This window comes from Mastomys coucha, unplaced genomic scaffold (assembly GCF_008632895.1).
Source record: "Mastomys coucha isolate ucsf_1 unplaced genomic scaffold, UCSF_Mcou_1 pScaffold22, whole genome shotgun sequence".
Classification (NCBI taxonomy): domain Eukaryota; kingdom Metazoa; phylum Chordata; class Mammalia; order Rodentia; family Muridae; genus Mastomys; species Mastomys coucha.
This window is the reverse complement of record NW_022196905.1, coordinates 162,289,439-162,303,751: the sequence shown is the minus strand read 5'-3', so window position 1 is coordinate 162,303,751 and position 14,313 is coordinate 162,289,439. Positions and strand designations below refer to the sequence as shown.

Below are 14,313 nucleotides of genomic sequence, written 5' to 3'. Positions count from 1 at the left end.
ACACACACACACACACACACACACACACGCACACGCGCGCACGCACACTCTTAAGATGCCAGGTGTGGTAGCTAATGTTTGTAATCCTAGGACCTGGGATGCTAAAGTAGGAGGCTTCCGATAAGGTCAGGTGAATTTAAGACAACCTGAGCTACTGAGTGAGATCCTGTCTGAAAAAAATATATAAATAAATAAGAAAGAAAAAGATATTTTTTATCCTGACTATCACAGTCTATGTGAATACTCATCTAGAATCTTTAATTAGAGATGTGATAAATCGGCTTCACCTCAACTAAAGATGGCAGCAACATGGCTGCTGTCATTTTGGGGATGTATCCCAGTCACCCATCTGCCAGCATTAAACAATTCCTGCTCAGCTCCCCACAAGCTTGCTTTCAACTCTAGCTAAAGGGCACGCATGGCCTCTTCTTCTGCGTCTCCAGGCAGCCCAATCCAAGTTTCTTTGTACAAAAGCAAAACCAAATGCCAGTGTCTCCATGCTGTCATGTATAACCTCTTTCTCACATCTATGATGTAGGGACAACTGGGGCTATAAGCCTAAGCTATTCAACTGATACCAAGAAGGGTTAGTACAATTTTATTTACAGGGATTTTAAATTTGCCATATTTTAAAAATATTTTCATTTATAAGGCTCAAAATTATTCTGTCTTTACGAAGAAACTGTCTGAAATAATCTTAAAATCAGTTGTGATCTGACCATATAAAAGTATGAATAAGAGTTTGAAATTTAAAAAATAGTTATGTCACATCTAAGATATGAGGTCAGGTTTGAAGGGTCTGTTCATTTTGCTGGGTTGTGGTACACTATCAGTATCAGAAGACAGTCATTTCAGAATCAATTAGAATTAAAAGAGGGCAAGAGAGTTGGCTCAGCAGTTAACAGCACTTTCAGGAGACCGAGGTTCAACTTCCAGCACTCGTATGGTGGCTCGCAACCATATGTAATTCCAGTCCCAGGGGATCCAATGCCCTCCTTTGGCCTCTGGGGCAGGCACATAGCACACATACATACATACATGCATACATACATACATACATACATACATATAAAACACTCATATACACATAAAAATGATAAAATAAATAAATGTTTAAAAAATTAAGAGAGCAACCGAACAAGAAGCCAGTTGTTATTCAGAATGCAGCTTAATTAAAAAAAAAAAAAAAAAAAAAAAAAAAACAGACAACTAATTATATGTTCTGCTTAAGAAATGTACGAGCTAAATTTACAAATTCATAAATAAGAAAATGAAAGTATTATAGGAGACTATTTAAGGTCCCCAGAGTGAAGGACAGCACTCTCCTCTTACCTGTGTATCAAAGAAAGCAAAACAAAAGTCTTAGTACGTAAATACTATTTACTTATACTTGTAGGTAAATAACTAAGAAGTAACAACAACATATTGAGTATTTAGAATTCATTTTAAAGGACGGAATGGTGGTCTCAAAATTCTAGGTTCATATCCTAAGCCTTCGATGCTGTGCACCTTCCCTTACTTTGAAAATATCCAGTAATGAAACCCAGCTCACTCTCAGCTTCACAGTCTTCGGGGCTGGCAAGATGGCTCAGCAGGTAACGGGGCTTACTGCCAAGCCTGACCACCTAAATTCAACCCCTAAGACTAACATAATGGAAGACAAGAAGTGACTCCTGAATGTTGTCCTCTGGCCTCCACACACACACACCATGGAACACATGCACCAATACAAGTAAATGAATATTTTATTTTGTTTTGTTTTTAACTAGTCTCAAGAATGTAATGAAGGATTTGAGACCGAAAGCATCCTACATTATCAAGGTGGGTCTACAGGTTACAACCCAATGGCAGATGTCACCATGACACAAAGGGCGATGGAGGCTTGAGACGGAAAAGGGAAAATGGCACTGACTATGAAGCAGATACCAATGGGCTTCTAGTCAAAGGAAGTGGCCAGCATCCAGAAAAGACCAAATCCTAGAGGGAGTGCAATCCATCCTAAATCGTGATTTCAGACTTCTGCCTCCAGGGCTGTGAGAATAAACTGATCTGTTTAATCCACTAAGCCTGAAATGATCTGCTGTGTTAGCTTTAAGAAATGGGCTTTTCAGCCAGGCAGTGGTGGCACACGCCTTTAATCCCAGAACTTGGGAGGTGGAGGCAGGCAGATTTCTGAGTTGGAGGCCAGCCTGGTCTACAGAGTGAGTTCCAGGACAGCCAGGGCTACACAGAGAAACCCTGCCTCGAAAAACAAAAACAGCAACAACAAAAAGATTAAAAATAAATTTGAAGTATATATACCAGGGGGTAGGGCATATATGCATGTGAGGGCTGGCATCCACGGAGGTCAGAGGTGTCAGGCCTCTCCTTGGAGCCAGAGTTACAGGTAGTTGAGAAGCAGCCATTGCGGGTTCTGGGAACCAAGTCCAGGTCTACTGTAAGAGCAGACTGGCCCCTTAACTACTGACGTCTCTTCAGTCCCTAGTCCCTCTGGTCCCTTTTTAATGGACTTCAAGTTAGTGAAATGAGCAAAATTTACAAAGGTCCCATTACTTTCCCTAAAGATAGGGGGACACACAGCTCATTTTCAGTACTAATAAGAGACCTGAAAGGCTCTAATATTGGTGTGGGCAGATGTAGGTAAAACACTTGTCACACAAGCCCGAGGACCCAAATTCTGAGGCTCAGAATGCATACAAGGCCAGACATCCATTTCTCTGTAACTGAAGGCTTCTACAGTGAGATGGGAAGCAGAGACAGGAGAGAATATGGAAATGTAAAAGCCAGCTAAGATGGCACACACAGTGGCAAGCAAGAGACCTGACTCAAAGTAGAAGGTAAATATCAACACCCAAGCTTTTCCTATGGCCTCTATATACATGCCACGGTGCATTTCTCCCACAATCATGAATATGAATAAGTATGTACATGTGGTTCATTCACACACATATATACACAAAGACTTTTTTTTAACTTGAAAGGACACACGAATTACTCAGAATTTTAGCAAAAATGAAAACAGGAAAGAACCTACATTTGCATAGAATCTAATGCAATGTCCACACAATCTGCTTTAGAATAGCAAAAGAGGCCCTCACCTTTGCCCTCTCCCTCTTTAAGTGGAATTGGTTGGATATAGCTGCCTGAAGACTGCTCTCTACTGTACACATTTTCTAAAACCATTACATGTAAAATTATCCATATGGCTAGTGAACCAAGGTAGAAGACAAGCGTATGTCTTAAACTCTTGTGACCAATGCACAGCTAATTTGATTTTATTTTGCCCCATATTATTGTCTAAGCACATTTCTTCCTCATATATAAATTGCTCAGTACCATCATGAATCCCTTTTAAGTTCCATATAACTAAAAGAGTTTAATCCAGACATGGTGGCACATGCCTTTAGTCCTAACACTCAGGAGACAGAGGCAGGCAGATCTCTGTGAAGTGAGGCCTGTGAGGTCTACATAAAGAGTTCCAGCTCACCAAGACTACAGGGTGAGATTCTGGTTTGTTTGTTTCTTAAAGGTCAATATGGGAAAGAATAGAAGAACTCATTTTTTTTCCCTTTGTCTTAATCTTAGTTTGAAGATGTCACAACCCTAAACTCACTTCTAAGGCAGCTGCTATAGCCTGGGGGTGTGCTCCTTCCAAAAGGTTCACACTTGACTCCCCTCAAGAGCATGTCCTCTCTCCCAATCAATAAACTCACTAGCTTTGCTTCACTCTGACTCATCCTGAATTTCTCTGCAGCTAGAATATGGGCGGCACTTGAGTAGAGGTCCCTGAGGCTCTGAGGGGTACTTGTCATGTGCAAGGTCAGCAACTTTAAGTCGAGCTCCCAGCTGTCTTGTCCCTTCTGCTAGTGAAATCAAATACTTACCCACGATTAGACCATATATTCACTTGACAAACTTAGTAAAGTAAGAGCTAGGGAGGAAACCATCAGCGTGTAGCTCCTAAAAATTCTGAACGAAATCCTATTCTAAAAGTCAATTATTCAGAAACCTTGATGTGGGACAGTGATTTTCCTGTTTCTTAGGAAAACATTTAAAAGATAGTGATTTAGAGAGATCTCCAACTGGAACAAAACTCAGCAAGGGATGTAGTCCCCAAAGCATCCCCCCAACACAGAATGAAAAGAACTGAGAAATGGGGAGAATGTCATAGATACATCAAGGAGAGCCCCAACAGCTCTTCTTTGAAACTGAAAACCAAAAAGGAAGTCCAACTGTAAGTTTTTACGAGACGTCATATAACTAATTCACTTTAGGAGAGCTTTCTACTCTTTATTGTTTTCAGAGTTCAATCTCCACGGGGGGGGGGGGCGGTAAGAAAGAAACAGTAGCAGGAAGAAAGCAATCTGACAAGAGATCAGCCCACATTGAAGTCCAGTCGAAGCCGAAGAGAACTGTATCCACCGTGAGGCTCCTATTGTAACCAATGTATTCATTTCCTCGCTAGGCTCTCGCTTTCACCCGGGAGGAACCCAAGGCAGGAGTCGTCCTTCATAGCTGTCACTTCGGGTCAGCACCTAGAAGTCTCGCTAATCTAAAAGACCTCGGAGGTGCCCATGAAGCCAGTCCCAGCATCACCACCTCGGACTCGGTGCCCTACTTTGGCAGCCACCGAGACAGGCAGTAACAGCCGGCCGGGGCGGGGGGTGGGGCGGCCCCGGGAACACACTCAGCCCCGGCAGGGCAGGACGTCCCCGAAGGAACCCCGAAGTGAGAGAGGGAACCAGAAACTTCCCCCGCGGCGGGAGGCCGCGAGCTGCGGCACGTGCTCGCCCGGCTGCAATCGCCGCCCCGGGCCGCGGGGCTCGCGCGCACCGCGCGGCCGCGCCTCACCTGGACCCCGGTATAGTTCTCGAAGAAGAAGAGCACCATGTTCTGGTAGACGCAGTACAGCCGGTCGTCCACGCGCTGGTACAGGCGGGCGGGCAGCAGCGCGGACAGCACCCGCCACAGCGTCCAGGCCAGCAGGTAGGTGGGCGCCGAGCCCAGCAACAGGACGCTCGGGAGCAGGTAGCGCATAGAGTACGTGTGGAGCACCAGGGACAGCAGCATCCTCTCGGCTCGCCAAGCCGCGACTCCGCCTGCCTGCGGTGCCCGCGCGGCCGCCAGGACCTCAGCCACCGCCGGCCGCCCGCCAATCACGGCGCGGGGCCGGCCGCGCCGCCGCCCTCCGCCCTGGCTCCGCCCCCAGCATGGGCCGCGAGGCCCGGGACCCGGCGGGGACAGTGACGGCCTCCGCCCGCCGCCTCCGAGAGGGCACGCCTCGGCTTGCCGGGCGCGCTCGCCTCCGGGTGCTCGCTTGGCTTCCGCGCGACCCGCGCCTGTCAGCGGGGAGGCGGGGTAAGACGGGAGTCCCCGGTAATAAGGCGCCTCCTGATTGGCCGACGTGTAGGCGTAACGCGTGCTCTGATTGGTTCGGTCTCTGTCCTCCTCGTCATGACGCAGGCTCGACTGCGGATGCTGGCTGTGGATGAGCCCGGGGAGATGTGGGGTGGTGGGTTTTGGCCTGGGCCGGTGTTGGAGAGCAGCGTGGGGACACGAGGGTGCTCCCTGCAAGACACGCGTGAGCCGACTCGGCCGTGGAGCGCAGGAGGAGCTCGAGGCCGCAGGTAATGGACGGCTGCAGCGTCTTCGCGTGTGGGAGGGTCACCCGTGTCCCCACGTGCTTAGGAAGCGCCCCTTCCCTTCTGGCTGTTGCAGAATAAGGCAGGGTCCGTCTCCCATACCCGCGGCTAACCTCTCACAGGACTGTCACCTCCCTTTGTTAGGGCCTTCAAAGCTTTAACTTTTGCCCTTTAATAACCTCTTGCCCTTTAACTTGTTTCTGCTGTGCTTTTTCCTAATATCCTACATTTCTTCTTCTATTTTCGATGTGTGGGAAAGTATTTTCCTGTACATGTAGAATTCATAAGTCCTCTTCCCTCCAGAAAACTAGAAAGGTTCAGTAGCAGCAAACATTTATCCAGAGGCCCAGGTCCTTCTGCCGTAACGAGTAGAGAGACCAGATAATCCTATACTAGAAGGTATAGAAGAAAACAGGTCAGTGTGTATGCTCAGATCTGTATAAAGTCCGTTGTGTGTGTGTGTGTGTGTGTGTGTGTGTGTGTGATGTTGGTTTCTATAAGTGACCCTGAGATCACTTATTCTGCCCCTTTGTTTTCTCCCTTTCCAGACCACTGACTCGTGTCTCTGCTTCCTTGCCTTGGACTTCCCTTCATGTCTTGCCCCACATTTCTTTCTCATCACCTCAGAGATGTGCTTCTTAAGGCATACAGATGACTCCTGTCATTAGCACACTGTGTCAGATGGGCATGCTTACATGTTTTCACGATGCCTGGATGTACGGAATTACAATAAATGTCACAGTAGAGTGCCTTCGATGGCACCAAAGAGCCCATTTTACTTTGTAGCCTTTGCTAAGGGAAACACAGGTTCTTTTATTGCACTCTTAATTACTAATATTAACTCTCAGATCACACATACCTCACTCAGTAAGTATATCTCTCTATATGTTCACATATGTGTATATAGGTTACAGTGACTACAAAGAGTTAACAAGAGGAAAGGAGTTTTAAAAGCCTTGGGAAGCCAGAGCTGGAGAATTGACAGGGATGTAAGCGCGTCTGTCTTGATAACATGAACCACTCACCCAGCTTTAGGGAAGAAGCTGCTGTTCTTGGGTCACTGTGAGTCACAGATATGACAAACTGTCCAGTTTAACGCAAAGGAACTGTTATGGACAGTTCACTGTCGGTTCAAAAGAACTGAATCCAGACAAAGGGATTGTTAGACTGCAGATCCACACTGACAAACAAGAGTTCAGGAAGACAGGAACTGAGATCCACATCAAAAAACGGACTGTGCCAACCTGAAGGTCTCTGGAATTCAGGGGTTCTCTCTCTGATGGCCGTACAGAACAAAAAGGAAAGAAAGGAAGAAATACACTGCAGAGGAGAGACTCAGTCAAAAACATCCCGTCTCTTCCTCCCCTAATTTAGGGTTGGTCAGTTTGAAGAAATATAGGACAGGAGATTAGCCCAGATCTGTCCTGTAACAAGTCTTCATCAAGCCTTGAACTTGTTGAATCAGTCTGTCAACAGGGGGCCTGCAGGTGGGACACAAAAGTCAACCAGGCCTTTGTTTTAATCTGCCAAGCTTTTGTCTCAAGTCAGGCCAGGAAGAAACCACCCATCTTTTATATTCTCACCTTTTTGTTTGTTTGGTTTTTGAGACAGGGTTTCTCTGTATAGTTCTGGCTGTCCTGGAACTCACTCTGTAGACCAGACTGGCCTTGCACTCAGAAATCCGCCTGCCTCTGCCTCCCAAATGCTGGGATTAAAGGCGTATGCCACCACCGCCCCGGCAATATTCTCCACCTTTAACAACCAGTCATTGCCCCTTTCCCTATCCACCTACCAGGGAGTTTATCTAACTCAGTTTCTCAAGTGAGGAGCCATGTCTATTTCCTCATTACTAACAGGGTAACTATATTTGTTCCTGTTATCACTGAAGAACAGAATATTTCAAAATGTACCCAAAGAGGAAACTCAAGAATAATTAGAGTTGGAGAGAAAAAAAAAATGTAAGCAAACCGGAAATAATTTCTGGATTAGAGGTCAAAACAAAAAAAACAAAAAAACCAGGCAGGCGTTTAGCAAATGAAATACAAGAGAATTGAAAATGTTACAGTTTCAAATAGGCAGGCTGAGGCTTGTGAGGCTTAAGTACACATCAAGACGTTGTGAGGTGTATCATGATTCGTCTGTCTTCAAGCCTTCCTCCCAAGATTGTAAAACAGAATTGTCTACCCATCACAGGAGGTCTTTGGCATTTTACTGGCTAGGGGGAGCTCCTGCTGCCTATGTCAAACGTGTTATCAACAACTGACCCTTTGTGAAGGGGTTTAGTGACCACCAACCATGCGATTGTGTCATTACCACACTAATCAGTCTATGTCCCAAATGGGTCTCCAGACCTGGAAGGCACCTGCTGTCAGTATCAGGATATAAAGCATGCCACATCGACTGCAGGAAGCTCACAGGCAGCTTTATGCACTATGTCCCCCATGGAGTCTGGGACACAGCTGACTGCCAATGGCCTTTTTGATCTGCTCTTCTCATGACTTAGCATCCTTTATCACCAGCACTTGTCAACTTTCCAAAGTTGTATGATGAAATGGTTCAACATTCAGCTATCTAACTCAGTGAATATCCCAAGCATAGAGGGTACATGGTTCTTCCTGGATGTCTATCTAATATTTGTAAGTATAACAATAGGAAAATTACCTCATCCTGAAGAAGCTATGAGTTCCTGACTTTTTTTTTTTTTTTTTTTTTGGTTTTTCAAGACAGGGTTTCGCTGTGTAGCCCTGGCTGTCCTGGAACTCACTGTGTAGACCAGGCTGGCCTCAAACTCAGAAATCCGCCTGCCTCCGCCTCCCAAGTGCTGGGATTAAAGGCGCATGCCACCACTGCCTGGCAAGTTCCTGCCTTTTTTGGTGTAAAATGGGTGGCATTATTTGAAAAGGCTTCTAAACTGCTCTCCTTTATTCAAAGAACACATCTGAATGAATGAAGCCAGATTTTCTTCATGGACTTCAACCAGCTGATACAAAATACACAACCCTCACTTCAAAGAGAATAACAGATCATTCTGATGCCAAATCAAAGTGGTCATCGCAGAGAACACAAATTTGGAATACCAACATGGTAACAGTTGCATGTTTTTACAGTAACTCAACAAAAAGTGGTCCGTCGAGCTGCTTTGCAGACGTTTTGGTTGAGCCGTCAATAGTCGGACTACAGTGAGATAGGTAAAGCTCTGCTGTAGGCTTCAGGTGTTATCTGATGACATTCTTAGCTTTGTCGTGAAGGAAGCTACAAGTCTTGTTTGTGCATTACAAAAGCATTGACCTAATAATCATGAGGATGTTAAGTCACTCACAGAGGTGGGCAATAAATGGCTATTTAGAGAGCTAAGGATAGCTCAAGATAACTGGGCTCTCGACCTGCAGCATTCCAACTCTCACAGTTCAGACAAGTTCTAATCAGTCCATCAGCCTAGTAGAATGTTTAACATAAGTGTGTTCCCCTCCCAGTCTCAGTTCACAAACCTAAGAGCTCAGCTGCGGGCCGACTAAGGAGATAGATGTGGACACCCAGTGTCGTCTTTTACACCTGAGAACAAGACTGGCAGAAATAAAAACAAACAGTACTATTCTTCTTACTAATTTTTTGTTGTTTTATAATATATAAAAATAGTTTTATAATATATAAAAGCTATTTTAAATTTAAATGATCTATATTTCTAAAGGAATTAATAAATGACATGGTGGAAGAAGCCATTTTGGAGGTCCTCTTCTTTGAAGGGACTCTCACTGTACTTTCCAGGCTGAGCTCACACTCCTGAGCTCAGGTAGTCCCCCAGGTGCTTGTGTGTCTGGATCAGGAAGTCATTTTTTTTTTTTTTTAATGAAGTTGGCATCTAAAACTCAAGACAAAGGGGAGGAGCAAGAAATCTTTGTTGCAGTTCTCAAGCTTATAACATTCCTGACAGGACCCTAACACCACAAGGAACAAGGCTACTAAATCAAGTCAACTATGGAACCCACCTGTCCAGCTACAGGAACAAAAACAACAACAAAGTTGACTATGGTGTCTGTTAATTTTGTATCAACGCCTGACAAAACATGGGACAATAACATGGGAGTCAAGTTTTGTTTTGGTTTCTGGTCTCCAAGGATTTCAGTCCGTGGTGATAGGGTAGACTGAGCTATTCACATTTCAGGAAGCAGAGAATAAGACCACTACCAGGAACAAGGCTGTATAGTCTTTAAAGGCCTGTCTGTATTTAGAAACTTCTGCTAGAAGATTCAGGAGCCTCCGAGAATAGCAACACCAGCTGACAGGCAACGCAAACATGACCCTGTGGGGATATTCAGATTTAAGCCATAAGAGTTACTAATCTCTGAGGTAGGCTTATGTATTATCACCTGCTACGCACACTTGTCTACTCCAGTCACATCCAAAATATTGGGGATAAAATCCTGATAAAGGATAAGAGGCAATAAGACTTCAAAAGGAGTTCTGTGCCTCCTGGATTTCAGACAGTCGCTGGTATCCCCTAACTCAGACGTGTTCCAGAGTAGTCTTTTCAATTGTCAACACGGCCTCATAATTAGGCATAAAGGTGCCCCAAGAAATGATTCGTTAATGGTTAAGATTGGGCATTGTCTCCTGGCCGACACAATGTTTCCAACTGTCCTAGTTTAATACCAAGCTGTCCTTAGCTTGCAATTGCTCTCAAAGTAAGGGTTTCCCTCACTCTAGGACATTAGCTAGAAGTGTTAGGTCAGGTCAGAACTCCCCACTGCCTGCCCCAGGCTAGAACCAGAGAATTAGCAGGAAGTGCTAGATTGTAATCTCCTGGCCATTGCCTCCAGCTAGAACTAGAGAATTAGCATAGGAATACCTAAATACCTCAACAGGGAGGGCTCCACTCCTCTTCCTCCTGCTTCACACCTAGCTACCAGACCCTGCTGACCTTGGTGTGGGGGTCACTTGCATAGTGACTTCAGCCTTCCGTCCCCTGCTGTAACCCCAACCTGCCTACGTGACTCTTGACATCAGCCCTGCTTGCTGTATGCTACTTAAGCCTGCTTTTCACTTTGTATAAGGACTTGGACTAGGACAAGGAGAAGGACTAGCACTTGGACTCGCAGAAGGGCTAGGACTCAGATTCATGCAATCCGCATTCCCTCGGGCCCAGAGCGATTGGGCCCGGGGGATGCAGTACCAGTTCAGAGGAGATAGCTGCTGCTTTAGACCCAGTATGTTTCAGATAGCCTCAGATGTACCTCAACTACTGAGCTGCCAGATTTACCATCTCTCTTTTGCAATGACTGTAAAAGTCTGATGCCATTTCTAAGAAATACATTTAGATCTTATACTTCATGTGTCATCTCTGCCATCATTTCTTCACCTACACCTTGTCGACCTGACTAGGACCCTGTTTCTCCCAAGGGTTGAGGGAGGCCCAGATCGGCCGGCCCACGGCAATCACCCATCCCTGCCATTCATGTGAAAGCCTCCAGGTTACTCTGTGTATTTCCTTGATCCCTTACCTGGTGATACACAAGTAGGCACTAGAGAGAATGACTGAGTACCTGCCTGCCCGATGCTGATCCCAAGTCTGGTAACAGAGAGCCCTAAGAAGCAAACGTGTGCTAGATAACGTCTGCTTGGTGGAGCATAATGTCAATGGTAAGAGGCAAACAGCTGAAACATGTGAGAGCCAGTGATTTAATACACTGGTGTGTACAGCAGAGCGAGTTAGGGATGTCTTTAAACTGTAGTACCAAAGGATGCTCAGGATAGGACACTGAAGTAAGGAATGATATAAGTAAGGAATGAAGTAAGCCATGCAAAGGTGGAAGGCCTGCACTTGCAACTGAGGAATCTGCACATATTGAAGTCCTGAGGAGGGAAGGAGCTCAGTGAGCAACATGCCCAGCTCTCCACCCCAACCTGTTAGCAAGCTCTACTGGTTTCGACATCGCCATACACCCTACACCCATCCCTATCTCAGTGAGCACACTTGTCAGTAATTATTAACTACCTCTGAACTAGTCTCCCAGGGCCCACCCATATACCTTTTGCACATAGTAGCAGGTGGGGGCTAAATTGTGCACCCTCAAGTTCATGTACCATCCTCCCTTCTGCACCTAGAGAAGTGGCCTTATATGGAAGATCTTCATAGAGGAAGACAAGCTAAAAAGGAGGTGATCAGAGGAGAAGTTGGTCACTTTAACAATGAGACTTTGGGATACAGACTCTCAAAGCTTGTGGCCTCCTAGAGACACAAAGAACAAAGCCATCTGAAAGCCAAGGAGAGAAAACAGGAACAGGCCCTCCCCTGACAGTCGTCAGAGCTCTCCTGCCTGAGTCTCCCTTTCCATGCTCTACTCCCAGGATGGAGACAGTAGGCCTCTGTTGTTGGAACCCCAGGATGTGGTGCTTTGTTACTCTTAGATGACAAATAAAGGACACACAGGTCCTCCTTACCTCTCTGATGGAAATACTCCTGCCTCAGTAAATCTCAAAAGTTCTACCTCCAGTCTGCAATGCTGAATTCTGAACACCTCTCTAGCTGCACGGGCATGTGTCTTTCAGACTCTCAGGTGCACAACATCCAATCATTCGGGAATGAGACACCCTCCAAGCTTTAATTTTCATCCCAGGAGTTCACTCCCCAGGAAGATCAAGGTGTCAGCAGCGCATGCATGAGTGGGGTACACGGACCACAATGGTGAGTGTGTAGGTCAGAGGACAATTTCATGGATTCGGTTCTCTGCCATCCTCACGTAGGTTTCATGAACTGCTATCTTGTTGAGCCATCTTTCTAGCCTAGAACTGGACTTTCAAAAGCAGGGTACCATATTTATACCTGTATGATTCTTGAAGCTTACAAAAAAATTTTTTTAACTTGTTCAAATCTATTCTGAGTTTTCCTTTGCTGCAGTCAACCTAGTACCACTATAAACTCCCATATTCTGCCCCTGCCTTACTACATTATTTCCACGTGACATGTTAGCTACAATGAGGAATCTAGGGAAGATCTTTATTTTGTTTCTTGTTTCTTCTTTCTTTCTTTCTTTCTTTTTTTTTTTTTGGTTTTTCAAGACAGGGTTTCTCTGTGTAGCTCTGGCTGTCCTGGAACTTACTCTGTATACCAGGCTGGCCTCGAACTCAGAAATCCACCTGCCTCTGCCTCCCAAGTGCTGGGATTAAAGGTGTGTGCCACCACCGCCCGGCTCTTCTATCTTTCTACAGCCGGGAACAAAGCATAGCAAGTAAGCCTTAAAAACCTCACTGCCTTAACAGAAGAGGAAATCTGCACTCTAGGAAGATATGCTTTCCCTGACGTTACTTAAGCTTGTTGGCAAACAGCTTTACCTTCTGGGAACGAAGTTCCTGGCAGGAGTTGACTCAGCCTGATAGGTCAGTTGCTGCACACCTAAGATGCTAATCCTCACCACACTTGTGAGATATTTATGGAGTATTTTCTCTGTCCATGGGCCTTTTCTGGAAGGTATTCTACAGGCTTTGCCAAGCGAGGCAGCTCCACAGCCAGCCTGCTGTGGAGAATCGCTCCCCTCCATCCCTGGTAACTGGATCTAAGATGATTAAGTCCTAGGCCAGCTAAGACACACACAACTAAGCCCTGGATCTCAGTAGTGACATAGACTCCAAGTCATAAACATTCCAAGCAAACCCAGGCCACAAATGCTGTGGAGGGCCGGAACAGATGAGTTTGGAGAGATAGAAACAGACACAGCTTGTGTACCTGACAGGAAGGAAGGGGAAGCCAGCTACTCTGACGTATCTTGCTGATTGCCAGCAACAATATTCCATGACAGTTCCTGAGTCTTCACAAGGCACGGCCTCCTTCCTGGTGTACTAGAGTGGCCTTAAGGTCTATCCACTTCAATAAATAGCTAATATAATATAGAAAATAGGGGGATTCCCAAATGGGGGATTTAGCAAGCAAATAAGGAGGAGTCACAGACGTAAGACACAAGCATAACATGGTTACACCAACCTCTGAAACAAAGGCATGGTGGCAAGGCAGTCATGACAGCACAGTGCTAGCAATCTCTTGAAGCAAAGGCGTGCTTGCCATCTCCTGGAACACGCAGTCCTGAACTGTTTGTAGTCACGGTTACCAGTGTGGTATAGCCTAATCCTTAAGAAATGGATTCAGGGGGCTGGAGAGATGCCTCAGTGGTTAAGAGCACTGACTGCTCTTCCAGAGGTCCTGAGTTCAAATCCCAGTAACCACATGGTGGCTCACAACCATCTGTAATGAGATCTGATGCCCTCTTCTGGTGTGTCTGAAGACAGTTAGACTGTACTCACATAAATAAAATAAATAAATCTTTTTTAAAAAGTGGATTTAATCATAAACAGGAGTGAACCTAGTTTGTCTTCACTATAAGATGGCTTTCAAGTCCGAGACGGAGGCTGGCTGGCTCATCAATTGATGCTGTCAAGTGCTTCCTTTCTAGCGCAGTACAGGACGCCTTCACATTCCTTTTCTTCCTTGCAAGGTGTGCCCAGGCTTGTCTGCCTCTCCTTTCATAATGCTCTGGGGTTTCTCCGCTGCTCAGACCTCACTGCAACTGAGGAAAGGCGATGGCCATTCTAGGAAGCCTCCAGCCATGGCTGCTCTCAGCCACACCTGCCACTCCAACTCAGATGTTTTTGCCTCAGTCTAATTTTTAAGGCATGGATCTTT

General features: G+C 45.7%; 2 protein-coding genes across 11 annotated transcripts in view; one reads left to right on the top strand and one right to left on the bottom strand.

Annotated features, from left to right (window-relative positions):
• Agpat5 (1-acylglycerol-3-phosphate O-acyltransferase 5) overlaps positions 1-5,351 on the bottom strand; it is a 43,174-nt gene extending 37,823 nt beyond the window's left edge. The window contains exon 1 of the mRNA XM_031339222.1: positions 4,852-5,351. Within this exon, the coding sequence (XP_031195082.1) occupies positions 4,852-5,070 (219 nt within the window). The 5' untranslated portion in view covers positions 5,071-5,351. The remainder of the gene's footprint in view (positions 1-4,851) is intronic.
• The window catches only part of Angpt2 (angiopoietin 2), a 150,940-nt gene continuing 141,648 nt past the window's right edge, over positions 5,022-14,313 (top strand). For 5 of the 10 annotated variants that reach the window (XM_031339213.1, XM_031339210.1, XM_031339212.1 and 2 more), the window contains exons 1-4: positions 5,495-5,627; positions 6,191-6,509; positions 8,574-8,726; positions 12,189-12,324. Coding sequence is in view for 2 of the 10 variants with exons in the window: in XM_031339207.1 (XP_031195067.1) it covers positions 5,455-5,627 (173 nt within the window). In the remaining 8 variants the exon portion in view is untranslated. Of the gene's footprint in view, positions 5,628-6,190; positions 6,510-8,573; positions 8,727-11,744; positions 12,325-14,313 lie in introns of all 10 variants that reach the window. The other 5 variants (XM_031339209.1, XM_031339207.1, XM_031339215.1 and 2 more) reach the window with 4 other exon arrangements.